This window comes from Rhinopithecus roxellana, chromosome 10 (assembly GCF_007565055.1).
Source record: "Rhinopithecus roxellana isolate Shanxi Qingling chromosome 10, ASM756505v1, whole genome shotgun sequence".
NCBI classification, from domain to species: domain Eukaryota; kingdom Metazoa; phylum Chordata; class Mammalia; order Primates; family Cercopithecidae; genus Rhinopithecus; species Rhinopithecus roxellana.
The window spans coordinates 77223371-77245706 of record NC_044558.1 but is presented as its reverse complement, the minus strand read 5'-3'; the positions used below and the strand labels follow the sequence as shown (position 1 = coordinate 77245706).

At 44.3% G+C, this 22336-nt stretch overlaps 1 protein-coding gene across 1 annotated transcript in view; it reads left to right on the top strand.

Moving 5' to 3' along the window:
• Nucleotides 1-218: 218 nt before the first annotated feature.
• LOC104654055 (transmembrane protein 132C-like) overlaps nt 219-22336 on the top strand; it is a 361240-nt gene continuing 339122 nt past the window's right edge. The window contains exon 1 of the mRNA XM_030939702.1: nt 219-394. Within this exon, the coding sequence (XP_030795562.1) occupies nt 310-394 (85 nt within the window). The 5' untranslated portion in view covers nt 219-309. The remainder of the gene's footprint in view (nt 395-22336) is intronic.

Sequence of the window (22336 nt, the reverse complement as noted above, 5' to 3'; positions counted from 1 at the left end):
GGGCGTGGCCCGGGCGGGGGCGTGGCCGGGGGCGGGGCGGGGGCGGGGCGGTCGGGCGGCTGCGGCGGCTGCCGGAGAAAAGTTGTCCCGGCCGGAGCGCGAGCAGCGGCGGAGCCGGAACCGCCAGAGCCAGAGCCCGAGCCGCGGCGGCGTGGACCCAGCAGGGGCGGGCCGCGGGCGGCTGAGACGCAGCGGGCCGGGCCGACTGGGCTGCGGGAGTGGCCCCGGGCATGGGGTGGCCGGCGAGGGCCGCAGGCGGGCCCTGCGCTTCAGGCTGGCGGCGGGCGGCGTGAGCGGCCGGGACGCAGGATGCACTCCGAGGGTGCGGCCCCCGGGCCGGCGGCTTCGCTGTGCGGGGCGCTGAGCCTGCTGCTGGGCGCGCTGCTGGGCAAAGGTAAGGCCGGGGCGGGTGCCTGGCGCGCCGACGCATGCGAACTTCCCGATTCCGGGGTGGCTCGGGGTGAGGGCAGCCGAAGCGAGGGGTGCGGCGGGGGCCTTGGTGGGGGCGCGGGTCCCACCAAGAGCGCCTCTGCGGATGCCGAGCCGCCCCTAATCCAGAAGGGCGCTCCCAGCTGGGCGCCAGGATCCGGGCAAGTTAGGCTGTTACCGAGTCCCGAATCTCCCACTCCGGACCCCCCGACCCAGAGCTGCCCCACGGATGAGGAGGGGGCGTGGCTGAGGGACACGGTGTTTGTTCCCCATCCCTGAGTTCCGTAGGGACCTGCCCCAGGCCCAGCACGGTCACCCTGTGGAACTGGTGTCCAGGGGAGGGTCTCCGCTCTGTGCGCACCTTCCTCCCGGCTGTGTGCTCCCTATCCACAACTCCCCATCCACAGCTTCAGCACTGTGGGGCTGGTGCTCCAGAAGGGAAGGCCCGGTTCTTTGCATCCCCTTTCCGCAACCGCTAAGGTCTCGGTGCTGGCCCTAGAGGAACGCGCACCCATCGCGCAGCTCACCGGGGACCCCAGCATGGCAGAAACCAGGGGCTCTCTGTGGGCTCCTTCAAATGAGTCCTCTGTGGTTTGGGAGCGCGGATGGGGAGGTTGGGTGCACCCCTCGCGATGGGAACGAGCTCACCAGCGGTCCTGTCCGTAGCTACTTCACCTCAGTGTCCTCTTCTCTACAATGGGAGTGGCGGCCCTGCTTTGGGTTGCAGGAATTTAAAGGCGCTAACGTATGGCGCCGCAGGGCTCACAAAAGGTAGCCGTGTGGTTATTTCGACCTTTATTATTATGTGCGTGTGCAGCCGAGTGGCCGCGCGGATCCGGCGGCGGGAAGGGCGGGTAGAGGCGGTCTCCGGCCCCAAGAGCCGCGGGGCAGGCAGGGAGGAAGGCCTCGGCTCTGCCAGGGACAGCAGCTGCCCGAGTCCCGGGGCGCGTCCAGGACGTAGGAAAAGGAGAGCGTCGCTTTCCTGCTGCCTGCGCCCTGGCGAGGGTCTCGGGTTCATTTGGTTAGACAGAAGTGCGCACAAGGGTGCCCTGCGCCACAAGGGTGCCCTGCGCCTTCGCGTGGCGCCTCGGGTCCGGTATCGGCCCCAAGCTCTGAGCAGAGAACCCTCGAAGCCACCCCTCTCCCGCCTAATGCTCTGAGGCTGAGCTAGAAATGCATTGAGAGGCAAGTTGTCATGGATGTTTAAAAGTAGCGTTTGCTTTTCAAAAGTCATTCCGCACCACCTGAAAATCCAGAAAAATCTACTTTCCTTGAGGCTGCGCTTGCCCAGATACACCAACCAGACAAGTTTGCTATGTTTTATGTAAGTGTTCCTTTCTTCTAAGAGCTCCAGGTAGAGAGGAGGGTGGGGTGAGAGAAGAGGGAAAGGGGGGGCAAGTCGGGGTGGGGGAGTAGGAGAGGGAGGCACTTTTCTATTTTATTTGAAAGAGTCAACAGTCACAATCTGGTGCCTGAATCCTGCTGTTAATTAGCTCTAGGTTCCAGCGCTTCTAGCATTCAGTTTTCCTGGATGCAAAGTGGCCATTGAAGAATTCCCTTCCCAACCTACCTCCCGGCAGTTTTTTTGATGATAAAATGACTGAATGGGTAGAAAGCACTTTGCAGAGGAAGGCGGTGCCAATTGAGCAGGGCGTGACCGACCTCCTCCGGGTTTTCGCCCCTTGCCCTTGAGAGCCTTTAACCAAGCGAGGACGCTGGATGTTCCCTTTAAAGCAAGTGTGGACTGTTCTTCATTAAGGCTTGTATTCTGTGTGTGTGTGTGTGTGTGTGTGTGTGTGTGTGTGTGTGTATCCAGAGGATTTTACTTTTGATTAAGAGGGTGGCTGTTACAGATGTCCATGTGTTCAGTGCTGGGGGCAGTGATTTGGCTGGAAGGGCAACTGGCACTGGATTTGAAGCTGATATTTGCACAGCAAGGGAAAGTACTGAAAACCAGGGACACAGCGAAGCCCCACCCCTATCCCGAACCGCCCCTGCCCTCTAGCTAAGTGCAACCTTGATTTGGTGGGGCTTTCTTTCCCTGCTTTTTGCCTTACAAAGTTCACCACGTGATTTGGGGGTGCATAAGGGCCTGCAAGTTATCATCTGCAAAATGCATTTTCCCTTTGTTTCTCATGATCAAAAGCAGCAGTTCATTCCCCCCTCGGATTCCTCCACACGTAAAGCGTTTGCACCGTAAGATACCTTCTAGAGAGGAAAGTTTTCTGACCTTGTTTACATTTCTGCTGTCTTAAAAAAAAAAAAAAAAGCCATCTCTGTCTCTTCCTGCACACGGATTTAAGTGCTGATTTCTGGAATCCTTGAAACCACTGATTAATTTTTAATACCAATTGTCTGTTTATTTTTGACTGTGGATTTAGAGGCTTTGCAATTTGTCAGGGTTCGGAAAAGGCAGAATTGTTCTTGGGCGGTTCCATAAATAGGACAGGGCATTGAAAGAAAGAAATCTTTTCCTAAGATTTAAGACTTGGGCTGAGGCAGGAGAGACAAAACATCCTTGAATTAGAGGTTGATGTCTTGTGCCTGTGTAAAGCCAGTGGAAGGGCGGTGCCAGGCTGAGATGCTCTCAGAAGTTTAGTGATGGTTATTAGTCACATATGAGACCTTCTGGGAAGGTTATGTGGGACCACAATGTCTTTTCTGAAATCTGTGGGGGCAAATGTATTTCAAGATTCAGAATTATTGAGATCTTTGAATTACAAGAGAGAAGGAAAGATAGAAAAATAGAGGCATAAAGTCGTATGCTTGTGGGGTATGGCACCCTTAGCCTTCGTCTGGAGTTGCAGCCTGTACTTGCATATCATGCTGACTTTGTGTGCAGTGTATGAGTCTTTACATAAAAAAGGATAATAAGACCCCAAATAGCTGGACTTCAGATCAGTGTTGGCCACTGAATGAATTAAATACAACCAACCAGCCAAACCTTGGGATTATCAGTGCTTTAGGGGTTTTGGGTTTCTGGTAAGAGACTTAGGGTCTATAGCAGGGATGAGAAATAGGAGGATGTCATCAGGGTGGAGAAGCCCCTCACAGCTTACCCACATTCATGCTAACACCAAAGAATGATGCTCATGTCTTGTCCTGCATACACTTACAACATGTGTACACTTAGCACAGACACATAGATTTCTCTTCATCCTTGTCCCTTCTTATCCCTCAAGTCAAAATTCCTCACTGTGTTTCCGCCTCTTAATAGTTATTGCAACTTCTTGGAAATCATTCTATTAAACGATCAGATCTGAATGTGTCCTGTTACAGTTCTTTCCTCTATACCCACACTTCTTGACTATGCTTGCAAACTTCAGGACCTGCAGACAACTACTGTTTTATCCATACAATTTTGTTTAAAGGTTCCTGACATTTAAAAATTGTGAGAGTTGGTCGGGCGCAGTGGCTCACACCTGTAATTCCAGCACTTTGGGAGGCAAGAGGCGGGTGGATCACTTGAGGTCAGAAGTTCAAGACCAGCCTGGCCAACATGGCGAAACCCCATCTCTACTGAAAATACAAAGATTAGCTGGGTGTGGTGGCGGGGGCCTGTAATCCCAGCTGCTTGGGAGGCTGAGGCATGAGAATCATTTGAACCTTGGAGTTGGAGGTGGCAGTGAGGCAAGATCACGCCTCTGCGTCCAGCCTGGTTGACAGAGTAAGACTCGGTCTCAAAATAATAATAATAAAAATAAAATAAAATGAAATGAAAAGAAATGGGAACATTCACATAAAAAAATTAGGATTTCCACAATGTGTACATGTATCAAGTCATCGTGTTGTACTCTGTAACTGTATACATATTTTATCTGTCAATTATAAAAAAGATTTTATTTCTAGTTTGCTAGAAGTTACATAGAGAATTTTATCAAATGCTCTTTTGCATCTACTGAGATGATCAAATAAGTTTTCTCTTTCATTATGAAAAACAAATTAGGATTTCTAGCTTCTCTCAAAAGTGTCGATAGTCTGCCCATCTTGGGTGTAATTTCTTTTATGGCTACCTTCTGCCGAAGCTGAGCAGGGGTGTTCTCCTCTGGAGCATGTGTTTATTCAGGTCCTCTCTTCCTCTACTCACTCGCCTGGCCCTTCCCTTAAGCAGCTGAGTTTTGCTTCAACCTCTTCTTCGTTCATCTCACTGTTCACTGTTAGCTTAATCACAAGGGTGGCTACAGTCACGCAGAGAAGAGCTCAGCACTCTCAATTATATTAGTAGTTAACACCTCTATGAGCAGAGGTTAAAACAAAGCCTTTGGAGGTATTAGATATTTCATACATGCATAGTCATAAAAAGCAAGGTTAATAAAAATGTATATTAATTGAAGTGAAGGAGAGTATTACTGAATTAATGGAATAAATGGAACATCTGATTGATAGAACATTTTTACAGCCATCTACTTTGTTTAAAAGCCGGACTTATTAAAATATAATTTGCACACAATAAAATTCACCTCTTTGAGTGTATAGTTCGAAGTTTCGACAAATGCAGACAGTCACGTAAACATCACTAGGATTGTGGTATAGAACATGCCCATTACTCTCCAAAATTTCTATTTGCCTTTGTAGCCTCCTCCTTCCTCTACCTCCAATCCTGGCAACCACTGATTTGCTATTTGTCTCTAGAGTTTTACCTTTTTCAAAGTGTCATAAAAACAGGATCATGCAGTATGCAGCTTTTGGACCCACTTTCTTCTACTTAACAGGATGCATTTGATAGTCACCTATGTATCAATAGTTTGTTCCTTTTCAATGCTGAATGGCATTCCACAGTTTATTTATTTCATACTGAAAAGACATTAAAATTGTGCCAGTTTTGGGTAATTATGAAGAATGTTGCTATAAATATTCACTAACAAGTCTTCATGCAAACATATATTTTCATTTCTCCTAAGTAACTAGCTAGGATTGGGGTTGCTACTTTGTATGGGGACAGTATATATGACTTCATAAGATATTGCAAACTCTTTTTAAACATAGTTTTAGCAGTTTGCATCCCTATCAGCCATGTATAATAGTTCGTTTGTATCTTCAGCAGCATTTGGTATTATCCATTTTGTTTTTATTTTGTTTAGTCATTCTGATAGGTGTATAATAGGCATTTCTTTGAGGTTTTTTAATTTTTGCCCTCATGACTAATAATGTTGAACATTATTTCTTGTGCTTAATTGCCATGCTTATGTTGTCTTTGGTGAAATATCTTTTTCAAATATTGTACCCACTTTTTACTGATTATTTTCCTGTTATGATTTTTGAGAGTGCTTTATATATTCTGAATGCAAGGCCTTTGTCAGGTAAGTGTTTTACAGATAGTTTCTCCCAGTATGTGTCTTTGGAACAGCAGAGGTTTTACATTTTAATGATGTTTAGTTTATTAATATTTTCTTTTAGTTATTGGGTTTTTGGTGTCACATCTAAGAAAGCTTTGCCTAACTCAAGGCTGCAATGATTCCTTAAATGTGTATAGTGTTGTTCAGGTCTTCTATATTCCTACTGACCTGTTTGTTCTGTCACTTATTGAGAGAAGAGTATTGAAGTCTCCAACTATGTTATGGTTTTGTCTATTTTTTTATTTTAGCTCTGACAGCTTTTGTTTCATGTATTTTGAACACTGTCTTAGGTACATACTTAGGCTTTTTGTTGTTGTTGTTAAATCAATCCACTTCTATGTAATGCCTTTCTTTATCCTTAGAAATATTTCTTGTTCTATAATCTATTTTATCTGATATTAATAAAGCCACCTCAGCTTTCTTTTTATTGGTATTTTTATGGTAATGTCTTTTTCATCTTTTTACTTTTAGCTTGTGTCTTTATGTGTAATGTTGGTTGTTTATAGGCAGCATAGAGTTGGGTTTCACTTGTTTATCCAGTCTGATAATCTCTGTCTTTTAAGTATAATGTTTAGACCACTTATATTTAATGTAATTATTCATCAATTTGTATTAAGATCTACTATTTTGCTCATTGTTTTCTTTATGTTCCATCTGCTCTTTATTCTTCTTTACCTCTTTCCCTACCAGCTTTTATGTGGAGTACTTTTTATGATTCCATTTTATCTCCACTACTGGTTTATTATTTATACTTCTTTTTAAATTTTAGTCATTGCTCTATGGCTTAAAAAATACATTTTTAATTAATCATTACTTGCATTCAAATTCTGTTACAGTGCTTTGTACGCTATATAGGAAATTTACAGTGCTTTGTACGCTATATGGGAAATTTACAACAGTATATTCCTTATACTGTTTTCCTCTACTGTATTTTCAAGTACATGCACTCACATACCCTCTGTGTGACTAAGAGAACTGTCATTTAAAAATTACCTTTTTGTCTATTAAAGAAGAATAAAAATTGTATTAACGGTGTTGCTTTTGTGTCTAAGTGGGTACTTCTCACGTTCTTAAAACCAGTTTCTCTTCAAGATGTTATTCTCCTACCTGTGCACTGAGCTTCCTTGTTTTATATGCCTTTAGGAACTTAGAAGTTGCTGCATTCAAGGAGAAAACAAATGTGAAATACAACCCATCTGGAGTCTAAATCAGCAAAATTTCCAAGACAATGGATTCTAGTTACTCTCCCAGAGAGACTGATTTCTTGTCTACTGCAATGTGTACATATTTTTTTTTCCTGATTAAGGATGTTCTTAATGATGTGTTAGGAATGTTGAGTTTACACTTGCAGATGGCTGGGATCCTAAAGCCACCCAAAGACTTAATATAGAAGACCATGTCGTTTCTATGTATAACATTTTTTCTTTCTTCTCTCAACACCTTCATCTTGCCAGCAACATGGTGAGTTATCACTTACGGACTAATTAGGAAGGCTCAGTGTCATAGAAACAAAAGCTTAAGTTTGAGCTTCTGTTCTACCAGTTCCTGGATGAATTGGTCAGAAGTCTTTGGTTATTAGCAACAGAAGCATCTTAATACCTTACTTGCTTATTACTAAGTAATAAGAGATTGGAAGCTCTTGACTCCAGAGAAAGTGGAAGGACAAGATTTCCTATGAGCAGGAAGCTGCCAGGTGCTGGGTTCCTGTGGCTATAATTGTCTGACTTCTTTAGGGTACCATGGTTGGAAAACAGGAACCATTTTACTTATTTTTGTCTCAGTGCTCATGTTTTAGATTCCAAGATGAAGGAAGCCCATACCTTGGCTAAACTTTTCACCTGGGTAAACTTTAAAAAATACCAATCCCCAGGCCTTATCCCAAACCAATGGAATCAGGCTCTTTGGTAGGGATGGAGTAGGGGTGAGTATAGAGGCAGGGCTGATCAGTTTTACTGTTTAAAAGCTCTGCAGGTGATTCTAACTGTCAGGGATGCACACAGAGTGCGTAGGCCCATCTCTATCTAGAAAGGTATAAGACGGCCTCATTAATAGTTCCATCATTTTGTATCCAAGGGGAAAGGATTTTCCTCCCAGAGAAAAACTGAAGGGTGTTACTAAAAGAAGATGAGATGGATGCTGGATGAAAAATCAACCGATGTTCATTCCACTGGCCCTAAGACCAAGTGTATGTAGTGAAAAAACAAAGGACAGCTTTTCTGAGCCTCAGTTTTGTTTTCTAAGTTAGGGTTCCCCAACCCTCTGCTCATGGTTTGTACCGGTCCATGGCCTGTTAGGAGCCAGGCTGCAGAGCAGGAGGTGAGTGATGGATAAGTGAGCAACGCTTCCTCTGAATTTACAGCTGCTCCCCATCGCTCACATCACTGCCTGAGCTCCGCCTCCTGTCACATGAGCGGCAGCATTAGATTCTCATAGAAGTGTGAACCCTATTGTGAACGGTGCATGCCAGGGACCTAGGCTGCATGCTCCTTATGAGAATCTAATGCCTGATGATCTGTCACTGTCTCCCACTATGCCCCAAGATGGGATGGTCTAGTTGCAGGAAAACAAGCTCAGGGCTCCCACTGAATCTACATTATGGTGAGTTATGTAATATTTTTTATATATTACAATGTAATAATAATAGAAATAAAATGCACAATAAATGTAATGTGCTTGCATCATGCTGAAACAATCTCCCCACCCCCGGTCCGTTGAAAAATTGTCTTCCACAAAATTGGTCCCTTTTGCCAAAAAGGTTGGGGACCTCTGTGCTAAGAAGGGATAATGACTATTTTATAGGATGGTTGACAACATTTAATGCAAAAGTGGAGTAGAGATACTTAGCATGCTTTATGAGTTTCCAAGGGCTGTTGTAACAAACGGAAGCTAAATGTAACAAAAATTGATCCTCTCACAATTCTGGGGCCAAAAGTCCAAAATCATATGTTGTCAGGGCCATGCACTGTGCTGAGCCCCCAGGGGAGGACCCTTCCTTGCCTCTTCCAGCTTCTCTTGGCTCCTGGCATTCTTGGCTTGTGGCAGCAGCACAGCAATCTTTGCCTCCATCTTCACATAGCCTTCCATTCTAAATGTTCCTTACCTGTCTGTCTTATAAGGATACCGGTCATTGGATTTATAACCCACTGTAATCCAGGATGATCTCATTTCAAGATCCTTAACTTAATGACATCTGAAAAGAGATTTTTTTCTTAAGCAAGGACACATTCACAGGTTCTAAGTGGACATTCGCTTTTGGGGCCGTGCAAACTATTGCATGCGGTAAGACTTGGCACATAGTAAAGTTCAATAAATCAGGGCCATCATTATTTGTATTATTAAAGCCATGGAGATGAAGAATCCTCAGTACAACACGATGGAAGCCTTACATGGATATTTTTAAACAATAACTGAGAATAATTTAAAACACAAAGCAAAGAAAACAGAACTGTGCATTCAACAATATTGGGGAATAGGAAAAGCTGGTCAAGTGTGAGCTGTTTGTTTATTATAGACCTAAACAGAGAGTCAAAGGTTTATATTCTGAGACATCCCTTGACCACTTCATGCGTAACTACAGCTTAGGCATAATTCCATCTGGCTTAGTGTTAGGATACTCTTGACATGATCCTAAGCACCCCTTCTCCCTCTGAGTTCTCAGAGTCATGAAAACCATCCACAGCAGGCCACATTTCTCTCTTAGGTTAATTTTTTCTCCCAACTCTACAGTTTCCTTTTTTCATCCTTCTTGCTCAATGAGTCCCTCTGGCCCCATAATTATGTTTGCTTTTGCTGTGTTTCCTCACTCTCTCTGCGGACCCAGATGCTGTAGAAATGTGGATCGAACACTAGCCAGTTTGGCACATGGTATCCTACTAGCAAGTCTTTGAGGCAACAAGGGATTCTCATATTCTCAAAATAAAGGAACTTGAAGAAAACGGCCTCCTGCCTCAACACACACGTGTGCATGCACACACACGCACACAAACCCAATTCTAGGCTAGTTTCTGGTCTTATCATTGAGTTACAGCTTAGTGATGATTTTAAGACAAAACAAACAAACAAAAAAGAAAAAATTCTTATGCCATAAACAAGGTATCCCTGAAAATGTGATTTTTGTCTCCACTGGAAACAGTGAGGTTGGATTTGACACACTGAAGCAGTTTTCCCTGTTTGATGGAAATGTTTTTTGAATATGCACTAAATTATTCAGTTTCTTATTCATGATTTCTCTAGTTACAAATGCCAAAACTTCCAGCTTAAGCAAACCATACCAAAGGAAAAAAAAAAAGAAGAAAAAAAAAAAAAACCATTAGTTCAGGTAACTGCAAAGTCCAGGTAGACTTCAGGCACAGCTGGATCCAGGAGTCAAGTGATGTCATTGGACAGTTTCTGTTTCTCCCAATCTCTTGGCTCTTCTGTCCTCTTTGCTGTCTTCATTTTGGAGAGGGCATCATTGTCAACAGCAGCTCCAGGCTTATAGTCTGTCCACACAGCATACTCAACTAAAACAAAGTTGATCCAACTAAAAGAAAGTGGCTTCTCACATGTTTGTAGAAAAAGTTGCAGGGGTAGATTTTTGGCGCTCACTGTGGTCTTGGGCCCACTCACTGCTGACTTAAGGGAATGGGGTTTTCTGATTATGCATATCTCAGGCACAGGAATCCTGGGAGCCTGGGGGTGAGGTCACTTCCACTCACACCACTAAGATAGAAGGTGTGATGATGCCCAAACACAGGTGGAGCTGTATCAGAAGATGGGGAATGAATGCCCAGCAAGCAAAACCCTATTCACCAACCAAATGAGCAACACGAAGGGAATCAAAAGCCACTGGGTGGCTGCTTCTCACTGGTGTGCTGCACCTTGTGGGGGCAGCCCACGTGGGAGGTCAGCTTATTTCTCCTGCCTACTTACAAACAACAAAGTCCAGGACATCTCAAGTTAGGAGGGTGACCTTCTTTATCTCCCAGCACATCTCTACTTCTGGGTGGCTTTTCTTCTTTTCTGCTCGTCTTGACCTTCATTCATTCTTCTTTCATTGATATCCATCCATGCAACATCCCTCCAGTAAGAGATGGGCACTGCAATAGTAGCATCTTCTATCGCTGACCTCCTCTTGCAGACAAGGAGACCTTACTTTCAACCTCAGGTGCTCACCCCCAGGACTGTGGGAGCCCTGGGCTGAGTTCCTAAAGCCTGCCAGTTTCTCATGCCGCAGCTGTATACGTTGACCCTAAAAGGCTTGCCCCTCTGGCATCCTGATTTATGAGAACAAAAATCCCAGGGGAAGTCTTTCAGGGCATTTGTTCTGCTCCGGCTCTGTTCCATCTTTCCCACTTCCTAAGTGGTGATAAGCTCTTATCTTCAATTTATGTAAATATTTTGGGTCACTACACAGCCCCAGGTTACCATTTTCTTTGTTTTCTACTTTTTAATTGGAAGCAATGAATTGACTCAGAGAGCAGACTTTTCTCATTTGCCTTCGAACTCAATGTTTTCATCTGTCATGTTCATATCCTATTAACTAAATGACATTTCCTAGCTGCATTCTCTCACTGCCTTCTCCTCGTCAATTGGCTCCCTGGCTGTGTCCTGGCCTTTGACCCCAGCCTGTCTCCCTGTGGCACTGATGCCATGGAGGTGACAGCTGGCAGTGGTTTGGCTGTGTGGTTGCCCGTTAGTTCTGGGTGGGAAGGGGTCCACTCTACCATTCACAGAGGCAAGAATCCTGCAAACTTCAGCTCCTTACTAATCCCCAGTGGTCAAGGTATCCATGATGGTTAATTTTATGTCTCAACTTGTGTGGGCCACAGTGCCCAGATATTTAGTCAGACTTGATTCTGTGTGTGTGTGTGTGTGTGTGTGTGTGTGTGTGTGTGTGTGTCTGTCTGTCTGTCTGTCTATTTGGGTGAGATTAACAAACTGGTGGATTTTGATAAAACAGGTGACTCTCCATAATGTGGGTAGGCCTCATCCAATGAGTTGAAGGACTGCAGAGATCAAAAGGCTGACCACCCCTAGAAGACAACTTCTTGTCTTCCTTCGAATTGTGCCAGCCAACAGTCTTTGGACGTGAGCTGCAATGTTAGATTTTCCTTGGGTCTCCAGCCTGCCAGCCCGCCCTACAGATTTTGGACTTGCCAGACTCCATAATCGCATGAGCCAATACCTTAAAAAAAGTTTCTCTCAGTATATACTCACCCTATTGGTTCTATTTCCCAGGAGAACCCTGACTAAGGGTTCCCAGGCAAAGGGAATTTTGTTTTCTCTCTCAAATATCTCACCTGTCTATTCTCCAAGCACACTCATTATTTTCATTCCTTGAAGGTAATGGATTCCCAGAACTGGCCACATAAAAGTAATAAACTTCAGAGACAGAATTGGTACTGTCTTTTTATTATTATTATTATTATTAAATCACTGCTAATCCTCTAGAGACACTGCTTCCTTACTTTGTTCATTAGCCCGACGGGAAGATCTAAATGTCCACCATCCTCAGCAAACACCAGCTGCATGTTTAGGACCTTCTTGACCAGTGGTCAGATCATGTCCTCTGCCCTAAATTCTCTAGTGTCTCCCATCACATTCAGAGGTAATGCCACAGTGCATGCAGTGATCTACAAGATGCTCTGTAATCTCCAACCCTGTAGCATCCTTCTGACCTCATTTTCAACCCCGCACTCTGCTCCCGTCCCATGGGTGTGCTTGCTGGGCTCACCGCCACAGATAGGCTCCCACTGCAGGGCCTTTGCATGTGGCTGCTGTGGGGTAACCTCTAGATACCCGCATGACACACTTTCAGTTTCTCAGATCTGTGCGCCAAGAGCACCTCCTCATGGAAGTCTCCCTACTCACATTGTCTGTTCTGCATTCCTGCCCTTTCTGTACCCTGTCCCTATTTTGTCATTTCTCTTTGCACTTCTCACCTCCTGATAAACTATAACTTTGACGTATTGGGTGTTGTTACCAGAAAAGGGATGAATTATTGAGACCAGACAAAGAATGACATATATTCCTACATCTCCAACTTTGAGAGTGTGATCAACACAGGTCACAGGAACATGGAAGAGTCATGTAAGCCAGTTGTATCTCTTTCTTCCTCAGAAGTCTACTTGGGTTAGTATCTATGAACAGGAGGCAGCATGAAGATGTATTTTCCTAACTGAGTTTGTGTCATACTTGCCTGAAATCAAGGGTAAGCAAACATCGTTTATCACTCAGCTGTCAACCCAGGCTGCCTTCAATATCAGAGGCAAAATGAGACAGATACCAGAGGTGGCCCAAGTCCCAGTTGGAAGAGAGAAAGATGAGATCTAAAACAGGTTTGTTTCAACAAGTTAGGACCCCTTCCTCTCCAGACAGGTCCTGTTTGGGAGGCAAGATCAAGGCTTGGTGGTTATACCGGCCTGAGTCAAATCCCTGCTCCACTGTGTAGACATGGGAAAGCCACTTATGGCACCAAACCTCAGCTTCTGGGTCTGTCACTGGGGCTAGTAAAATGTGTCTCATGGAGTTATTTAAAAGGATCAGATGACCTAATGTTTATTTGTCTTTATTTTTCATTTGCACATTTTAGATACAATCTCCATTATTCTCTGTCCTGCTCTGAACCCTAGGAGGCTGACCCTGCAAATGGCAACTCATGGTTTTTGTATTTGCTGGCTTCCATGGGGTGCTGACCAGTGGGGGCATGGCAAGAGATTGAAGGGCAAGAGAAAGGAGAAGCTGGAATATTTGGTCCCCACTCGCTCCTTGTTTGGGCCCATCTCTGGCTGTGCCTTTGTCTCCCCATGAATCTAACTCCTGTTGGGTGACCTCTGTTCAAGATTCCAGCTCCCACTGACCTTCAGGAACACTCCCTTCTCCACTTCCCCATTCAGGTGAAGATAATGTCTATTTCTTATCTCTAGGTACCCAGCCTCATTATTTCATTTCTTCCATAAGTAGTTCCTTCATAAAAGGGACTTTGAACATTGGAGTTGGATTCTCTTTCCTCCTGAGGCTGACATTTATGCAAATAAAAATTACTCATACATAGTGGAAAATGGCTGGAGTTTTTTGTTGTTCTGATATTTAAATAACCTCAAACATTCAGAACATTTCAAAAATAGGTGCCTAGAACTTTTGTCCCATGAATGTCTCAGAGTAACTGGCTGAGTTGATGCTTATCACCCTGAACACTTTGTTGTGTATTTCTTACTTACAAGACATTCTCTTACAGAAGCACAAGATAACATCAAAATCAGAGAATTACCATTGCTGCATTATTACCACACAATACTGTTGTATGATTCCATTTTCACATGGCTATAAAGAATTCCCCTGAGACTGGGTAATTTATAAAGGAAAGAGGCTTAATTGACTCACAGTTCTGCATGGCTGGGTAGGCCTCAGGAAACTTACAATCATGGCAGAAGGCAAAGGAGAAGCAAGTACCTTTTTCACATGGTGGCAGGAAAGGGAGGAGACGAAAGGAAAAGAGTCCCTTATAAAACCATCAGATCTTGTGAGAACTCACTCATTATCACAAGAAAAGCATGGGGAAAACCACTGCCCCCCTCCTCATGATCCAATCACTTCCCACTAGGTCCCTCCCTGGACGCATTGAGATTATAGTTCGAGATAAGATTTGGGTGGGGACACAGAGCCAAACCATATCAACTATTGTCCCAGTAATTCACAACAGAATGATCTAGTTCAGGATTGCACATTGCAGTTAGTTGTCATGGCTTTTTACTTTTTTTCAGTCTTCCCTTGAATTTCATGACTTTGACACTGTGGAAGCTTACAGGCTAGTTATTTTGTGACACATCTCTCTCTTCATTTGGATTTGTCTGATGTTTCTTCCTGATTAGTGATTCAGATGCTACATTTTGGGCAGGAATGCTCCAGACAGGATGCTTGGCTGTTGTCTTTGTACTTTATCAGGTTGCACGAGATTTAAATGTGTCACAATATTAATGACGTTCTCTTTGATCACCTGATTAAGGTGGTGTCTGCTTGGCTTCTCTACTGTGAGGTTACTCTTATTCCCTTTGAAATTAAGACATATTTTGTGGAAAGATGTTCAGAGTCTACATGAACATCCTGTTCCTCATTAGAATTTCAACATTTCATTTATGAATCTATAACAGAATGGGTTCCTGGATTTCTTTTGTAGTCTATGGCTTACATTTCATTACTATAACTGTTTATTTTGATGCTCACAATATCGCAGGTTTGGCCAGTGGGAGTCATTTTATGACAACTTCTGTGTTGTTCTGACTTGTCCTCCTTCTTTAAGCACTGCCCTACTTTCTGGATATAAGATCCTCCAGGCTCATCTGCACCTTCCCTGCCCCAGTCTTGGAATCAGTTCAGTTGCTTTTAGTGGGGAAATGGTATTTAGACATCAAGATCCTGGCTCTGCTTGTGCTCATGACTAGTGGGGTGCTCTAGCTCCACTCTGTGGACAGAGGCAGAAAATCGTTGCACACACATTGACCTTTCTTCCTTCCTCTCTTGTTACCTCTCTACCTCTATCTATTGCCTATATCTAGGCATCTCTCTCTCTTTCTCCCGTAACCTATCCTAGCTATCTATCTACTGTCCTCTATCTGTCTGCTGTTCTCTATCTACCTACCTATGCCTCTATCCATCTATTATCTAATCTATTTATCTGTCTTAAAAACCATGAGTTCACACTGATGCCTCAGATTCTAATCCAGCACCACACGTGTCATTGTAGATCTCTTCCTTTCTGTGTTTGTAGCTCCCTTCTCCTAATCCCAGGCCAGGCTATTTCCCCTGCCTCCCCCATCTCAGTCCACTCAGTCTCCAGCCCCTGATGCCACCTGTCCTCCTTGCCACTCCTCTGACCCCCTGCCCCAGCCACTGAGTCTCCACTGTCTGCCTTGCTGGGCCTCTCCTGATGGTGTTGGGCTGAACTGTTCAGAAGCAGGAGGAAGAGGGCGGCATCCAGTTCGTATCCTCAGTTACATGAACTCCATTATATTATCTGTTTAGAAGAATTCTATAAAGTTCAAGTCAAAGGAATGTGCTGCAACTTCTCTACCTCAGGATACCCATTTTTTGGCGGATCGCGGTGGTGAATGAGCACTTTGACCAGAGATGACCGTGGGCCCATGGACCACCATGTACTGACCAGCCATTCCTAGGAAAATAACGTGAGCCAATTTGCATAACAAGTCTCCTCTTATATATCTATATCCTATTGGTTCTGTTTCTTGGGATAACTCTGACTGATACAGCATCTAAAGAGTCATTTGTTTTTTGAAGTGGATAGTGCTCTGGGAGGGCCATCATTTGTGTAACAGATATGTCTATGTATATAAACTTAGTTACTCTTCATGGTAACCTCAGGAGATAAGCACATTTGTTAGTCCTACAACTGGGGGCACTGAGTGCATTCCTAAAATGTACAGCAAATGATTGGTAGAGTCAGGGTTTGGACCTAGTGGGTCTGTCTCCATGGTCCTTGGCACATGTGCTGTGACCACCATGTTGTGAGTGTCCTCAAGCTTACGTGAAGCGAATCCACATCAATCAAAGCCAGCTTTCCTGTAAGAAATAATGGCAAGAGGTTTTCTGTAAGAAATAATGGCAAGAGATTAACAGAGTGCCTCTCCTATGCACAGATTAGACTTCCCATATAACTCTAGCCCACATGAATAAGACAATCTCTACTTATAGCAGTAAAATATATAGTAACATTAAAAGTCAATGGCTTAGAGTTCATTAGAATTATGTAAAATAAGAAAATGATATAGATGAATTTGGGAGAAATTATCATTTTAATACTAATAAGCCTTTCTGAGGCTATGGTATCTCATGGAACAGAAGTAAAGAGTAGAAGACAGCCAGCATGGTGTCTCATGCCTGTCATCCCAGTACTTTGGAAGGCTGAGGTGGAAGGATTGCTTGAGCCCAGGAGTTCAAGACCAGCCTAAGCAATATGGTGAGAATCCATCTCTACCCCCAAAAATACACACAAAAAATTAGCTGGGCATGGTGGTGAGTGTCTGTAGTCCCAGCTACTTGGGAGGCTGAGGTGGGAGGATTGTTGACCTCCAGAGGTAGAGGTTGAAGTGAGCCAAGATTGCACCGCTGCACTCCAGCATGGGAGACGGAGCAAGACCCTGTTTAGTGAGGTAGGAGGAATAAGTTCCAGCACTGCAGGGTGACTATGATGAACAACAACTTATTGTAAATTTTCAAATACCTAGAAGAACAGATTTTGAATGTTCTCAACAAAAACGATAAGTATTTGAGGTAATTGATATGCTAATTACCCTGATTTAATCATTACACATTGTACATGTATCAGAATATCATATTGTACCCCATACATATGTACAATTATTGTGTTTTAATTACAAATAAGAATGAAAGCAAAAAAAAAAGACATTTTAGTAAATAAATAAAATTATCTTATCACCAGCTTTTGAAAGATTAAAGAGGTTAATGGAGTTGCCAGGGAAGAACATTAGACTCTTAAACACAAATAACAGGTTAACACCAGTGCAGGCAGCAGAGGAACTTTTACAGAAAGGCAAACCAAGGAAAAATTGATTAAAAGATGAGAGGAACCAGCCGGACCCAGGGGTTCACTGGGATTTGAATAGGGCATCAAGGACATATTCTCTCTCTCTCTCTCTCTCTCTCTCTCTCTCTCTCTCTCTCTCTCTCTCTCTCTCTCCCCCCGCCATCCCCCTCCCTCCCTCCTTCCCTCCCCCCTTCCCTCCCCCCTTCCCTCCCTCCTCCCCCCTCCCTCTCCTCCAACTTCTATCCCTCTCTCCCTTTCTCTCTCTCTTCCCCATCTCTATCCCTCTTTCTCTCTCTCTCTGTCTCCCCGTCTCTATCCCTCTCTCCCTTTCTCTCTCTTCCCCATCTCCATCCCTCTCTCCCTTTCTCTCTCTCTTCCCCCATCTCTATCCCTCTCTCCCTTTTTCTCTCTCTCTCTTTCCCCATCTCTCTCTCTCCCCATCTCTCTCTCCCTCCCCCATCTCTCTCTCTCTCCCCCCCATCTCTACCCTCTCTCCTTTTCTCTCTCTCTCCCTCTCCCTCTCTCCTTCACACACACATGCACGCTTTCATGGAAGCTTCATTCTCTCATTTGGATTTTCTACATTATGTGAAATGTGGCCACCGAGAGCTCCTGGACTTCAGTTCTCAGGAAGGTCTTTGCTTCCCTTAGCTTATATGAACATTTTAGGAAATGACTCTGTCTTGTTTGGTGGAATGTGGCTACTCCTGGATGCAGGCTTACAAACTCAAACGCCTCCAGGGCCCCTATTTACTCAGGAGTGAAGCACAGTGATTGGGCTATGATGAACAGGAGTGTGATGCTCTGTCTTTGGGCCCAGGGCCACTCCCACGTGGTGACAGCAGGTGAGAATAGCCCTGGCCCCCGTAGACAGTAGCGGGTGTGGGAAGAATGATTCCTACGCCTTACTGATTTTCATAAACCAGGAAATAAGGATGTTTAAATATAAAATGACAGTTTTCAAGTGTGGGCAACAAAATAAAAAATTGTTAAATGCTGTGTGGGACAAATAGTCTAGATCATGGCCTCAGGACAATTTTTCATTTCTGCCTTTGACCACTCAACTTTGATGGAAAGGATGAGATGCTAGAAGTGGCCCAGTTTGGACCCACAGTCACCTGAGGCCAAAGCAGCAAGATCCATAGAGACATTGGAGTTTCCATGCAGTCCACATGGCTGGAGTTTTGAGATCCCTTCCGGGAAGAAGGGATGTGTTGGTACCAGAGGAAGGGCGAGAGGGAAGGCCGGGCAGGTGAGATTAGTGTCCATTGAACAGGATCCTGGAAAACTTGAGAGAGAGGGGTAGAAAGAGTAAAGATGTTGGTCAAGAGAATAAGAGAAAGAAGATGAAGAAGAACTAAGTTATCTCTGCCAGATGATGATGCTTTTCCAAGAAGGGCAGCGGCTTTGCCAGCACTACGTGTGATCATGTCGGTGAGAAATCTCGTTCCTTCTCCTTTAAATTTTGCAATCAGAGTTTCTCAGCCTCAGCACTGTTGACATGTTGGGCAAGATTATTGTTTATTGCTGGGGTGGAGGAGTGTCCTGTGCAGGGCTAGATGCCAGCAGTCTTTTCCCTGCCCACACAGTTATGACAACCAAAAATGTCTCCAGCCATTGCCAAACATCCCTTGAGTGCATTGAGAACCTCTGGTTTAAATCCTGCCAACTATGTATAAAGTACTTCCTGCATCAAAATATTGTCTTAAACTTTTTACTAGGAAATAATTTTAGACTTTCAGAAAAGTTGCAAAAATAGTACAAAGAGTCTTACATACTTTTCACCTAGATTCCTCCAAATTAACATTTACCAGGTTTGTTTATCAGTATTTTTCTTATTAGCTATGTCTGAATGTTTCTCTCTCTCCTCCTCCTCTGCCTGCATATCCACATCTGTATTCATATCCATATCTATGTGTGTATCTCTAGGTGCAATTTTTCTGAACTGATAGTAAGTTGCACACATTATACCTCTATCATGGGTATTCCTTAAAATAAGGCAATTCTCTGATATAATCACATGGGTCAAAATAAAATGACATTGCTACGGTACTATTATGCATCTACCTCCTTTATTCAAATGTTTCCAGTTATTCCATTAATGTTATTTAAAGCCAAAGAAAACTAAGTTTTTGTTGGTCCAGCATCTCATGCTGTGTTTCCTTGTAATGTCTCTTTTGTGTCTTTTCATCAGAAACAATTTCTCAGCCTTTTTTTGTCTTCATAACTCTGATGTGTTTGAAGAGTACAGGCCAGGTTTTTTAGAAGAATGTCCCTCAATTTGATCCGTATTGATTTGGAGGTAATAGCTGCATTCATTTCAAATTGATCCAGCCCTTCCGGACACTAAGTTCTGAATTGGGATGATTGTGTGTTTGGTGCAGTCTTAATATCACTGATGTCCCCATTTATCCCTGCAGGATCCTCTCTTACTTTTTTTTTTTTTTTTTTTTTTTGAGACGGAGTTTTGCTCTTGTTGCCCAGGCTGGAGTGCAAGGGTGCAATCTCGGCTCATTGCAACCTCCGCCTCCCAGATTCAAATGATTCTCCTGCCTCAGCCTCCTGGGTAGCGGGGATTACAGGCGTGTGCCACCACGCCCAGCTAATTTTGTATTTTTAGTGGAGATAGGGTTTCTCCATGTTGGTCAGGCTGGTCTCAAACTCCTGACCTCAGGCAATCTGCCCGCCTGGGCCTCCCAAAGTGCTAGGATTACAGGCATGAGACACCACGCCCAGCCCTCTCTTACTTTTAATGTCCCCATTATTGTGGCAGAAGGGCTCAGAGACCTGCTTGTAGGAAACCCTCCTCTCCTTCCCTCCCCTGCAGCTGGGTCTGGGCTGTCCTGCTCTGCTGTGAGTGGTTTCTTCCAGCCCTGCCTCTTTATCTAGTAGAGTTCTGCTGCTGGGTTCTCCCTGGGACAGCCATGTGGGCACAGCTCTCTCCCAGACAGCACTAGGGGAGGAGATCTGGCTCCCTGTTCCCCCAGCATGACACAGAGCAGGTGGGAATTTTAACAGGACTTTCTGAAAGGTGAGGGACGACAGGGGTTCCATGTCACTGTGGAGGCTGGCACTCTCCTATACTCATGGGTCAAACCCACTCTAGTCTCTGAAGTCTGGCACATGCTGTTGTACATTAGTGTCACAGTCACAGGTTAAATAAGCCCCTGAATTGACAGCCTTCCCTTCAGTGAGGGCTGAGGGAAATTCACACCTTCTTGCTTTTCCCTCCTTCTCTTGATTTCCCCAGGGTATCTGGCTCTTCTTGGCTTTTACCGCCCTGGAGAAGAAGCTTAGACATACATGCCTGCATGTGTGCACCGGCCCCCGCACAGCCACACATTCACACACGCATGCGTATGCTCACATGCTCATGCTCATTAGCGCACACATGCACACTCACACTCATGCATGCACCTCCCACACATTCATGCACACACTCATGAACATTCATTCACTCGTGTGCCCACACGTGCACAAATACTCACATATGCTCGCTAACACTCTAATGCATACATGCACGCTCGTACACAGGCACGCACTCACGTACACATGCATACTCTCACATGCTCATTAATGCACATGTGCGCCTATCCACACACCCTCGCACATGTTTACACACATGCACACTTACACGCACACACGCTCATGTGCACAGTCACACACACACACGAATGCAGCCTCGTGACTAGCCATTAGTTTTTAAGAACAAGGGAATCTAAATCCAGATTTTGAAATTTAAAAATGTCCGTAACTCAGTGGGACACAGTCCTGTTAATACATCTGTTTGCATGACTAACCAAAACAGTGAATATCTTCATTCAGGTTAATGGTAATGTCACAATTTTCTCCAAGAACACAGCGTACCTGGTTTATAGGGGTGCAGCTGAAAACACTCATGCAAAAACTCATTTTGGAAAATATTCTGAAAGAAAGTAGGCCCAAGAGGTGTATTTAACGTCCCCATCTTCAAAGATGGAAAATTGCTAGTAACTTTTAAATCAGCGGTTTCTAATTTGCAGTCTGCCCTATGTGATTCTCAATAATTTTTGGCCTATATTGGTATCATCTGCACTTCCATTTACTTAATAACAGTTTTTCTCTATTTCAAATCTTTTAATCTGAGCTTTGCCCTAAGCAATCATTTCCATGAAAGTCACTGTTTTACATACTAATTGCATTTTCCCCAAAACATCAAGCTAAATACATAACTGATAGCATGTTTAAAGGCCCTTGTATGTTTCACCCCAAATTATCTCATATTCCGCATGCGGCAAACCCTGTCCTCAGGCCCTGATGAAGATGGGCAGGCAGATCTGATATCAGCTGCTTTTCCTTCCTTGATGGAATCTCTGGATTGCGTGCCCTGTCCTATAATATGAAACGAGGGCCTCCAGAAAAGGTGGAGGAATGGCTTTCTGAAATTCTGAAAGGCTGGATCCAAAGGCACAGAAAGGAACATTATTTCCTACCATATGGAACCCAGCAGGGCATGAGATACTGGGACACTGTATGAGTCTGTTCTTACTCTGCCATAACTCCCTGGGATCCATTGTTCCTCCTCCCCTAGGGCTGCAGGGGAGCCCTGGCATCTGGGTGTCTCACCATCATCTCTGCTTTGTAACTCTTGCATCACGACGTAATCAATTCCTATGTTTACGCCCTTCTGTTGCAGTAACTACAGCAGTTTGTTTTGTTTTTCTGGCTGAATTCTGACAAAATATCCTTTTTTTCTTATGCACATTCAAGTTTGCTTTCTGTTTCTTGCAGTCAAAAGAATCCTGGTCAAAAAGAATGAAAGGCAAAACTTAGAGGAAAGCCTTGGAAACAAAGCCGACCTCCCTGAGATTCCTGCTGTGTACAAGGGAGACAGGCCCACACTCCCCGACCTGAACCTGTTTTTGTGTCAATTAAAAGGAGGTTGACAATCCCTGCCCAACTTCCTTACCCAGCTGCTGTAAAAAATGGGTTTGTCAATGTTTTTTTCTAACTTGTTCCAGTAGAATGTAAGCTCCTTGTGGGCATAGAT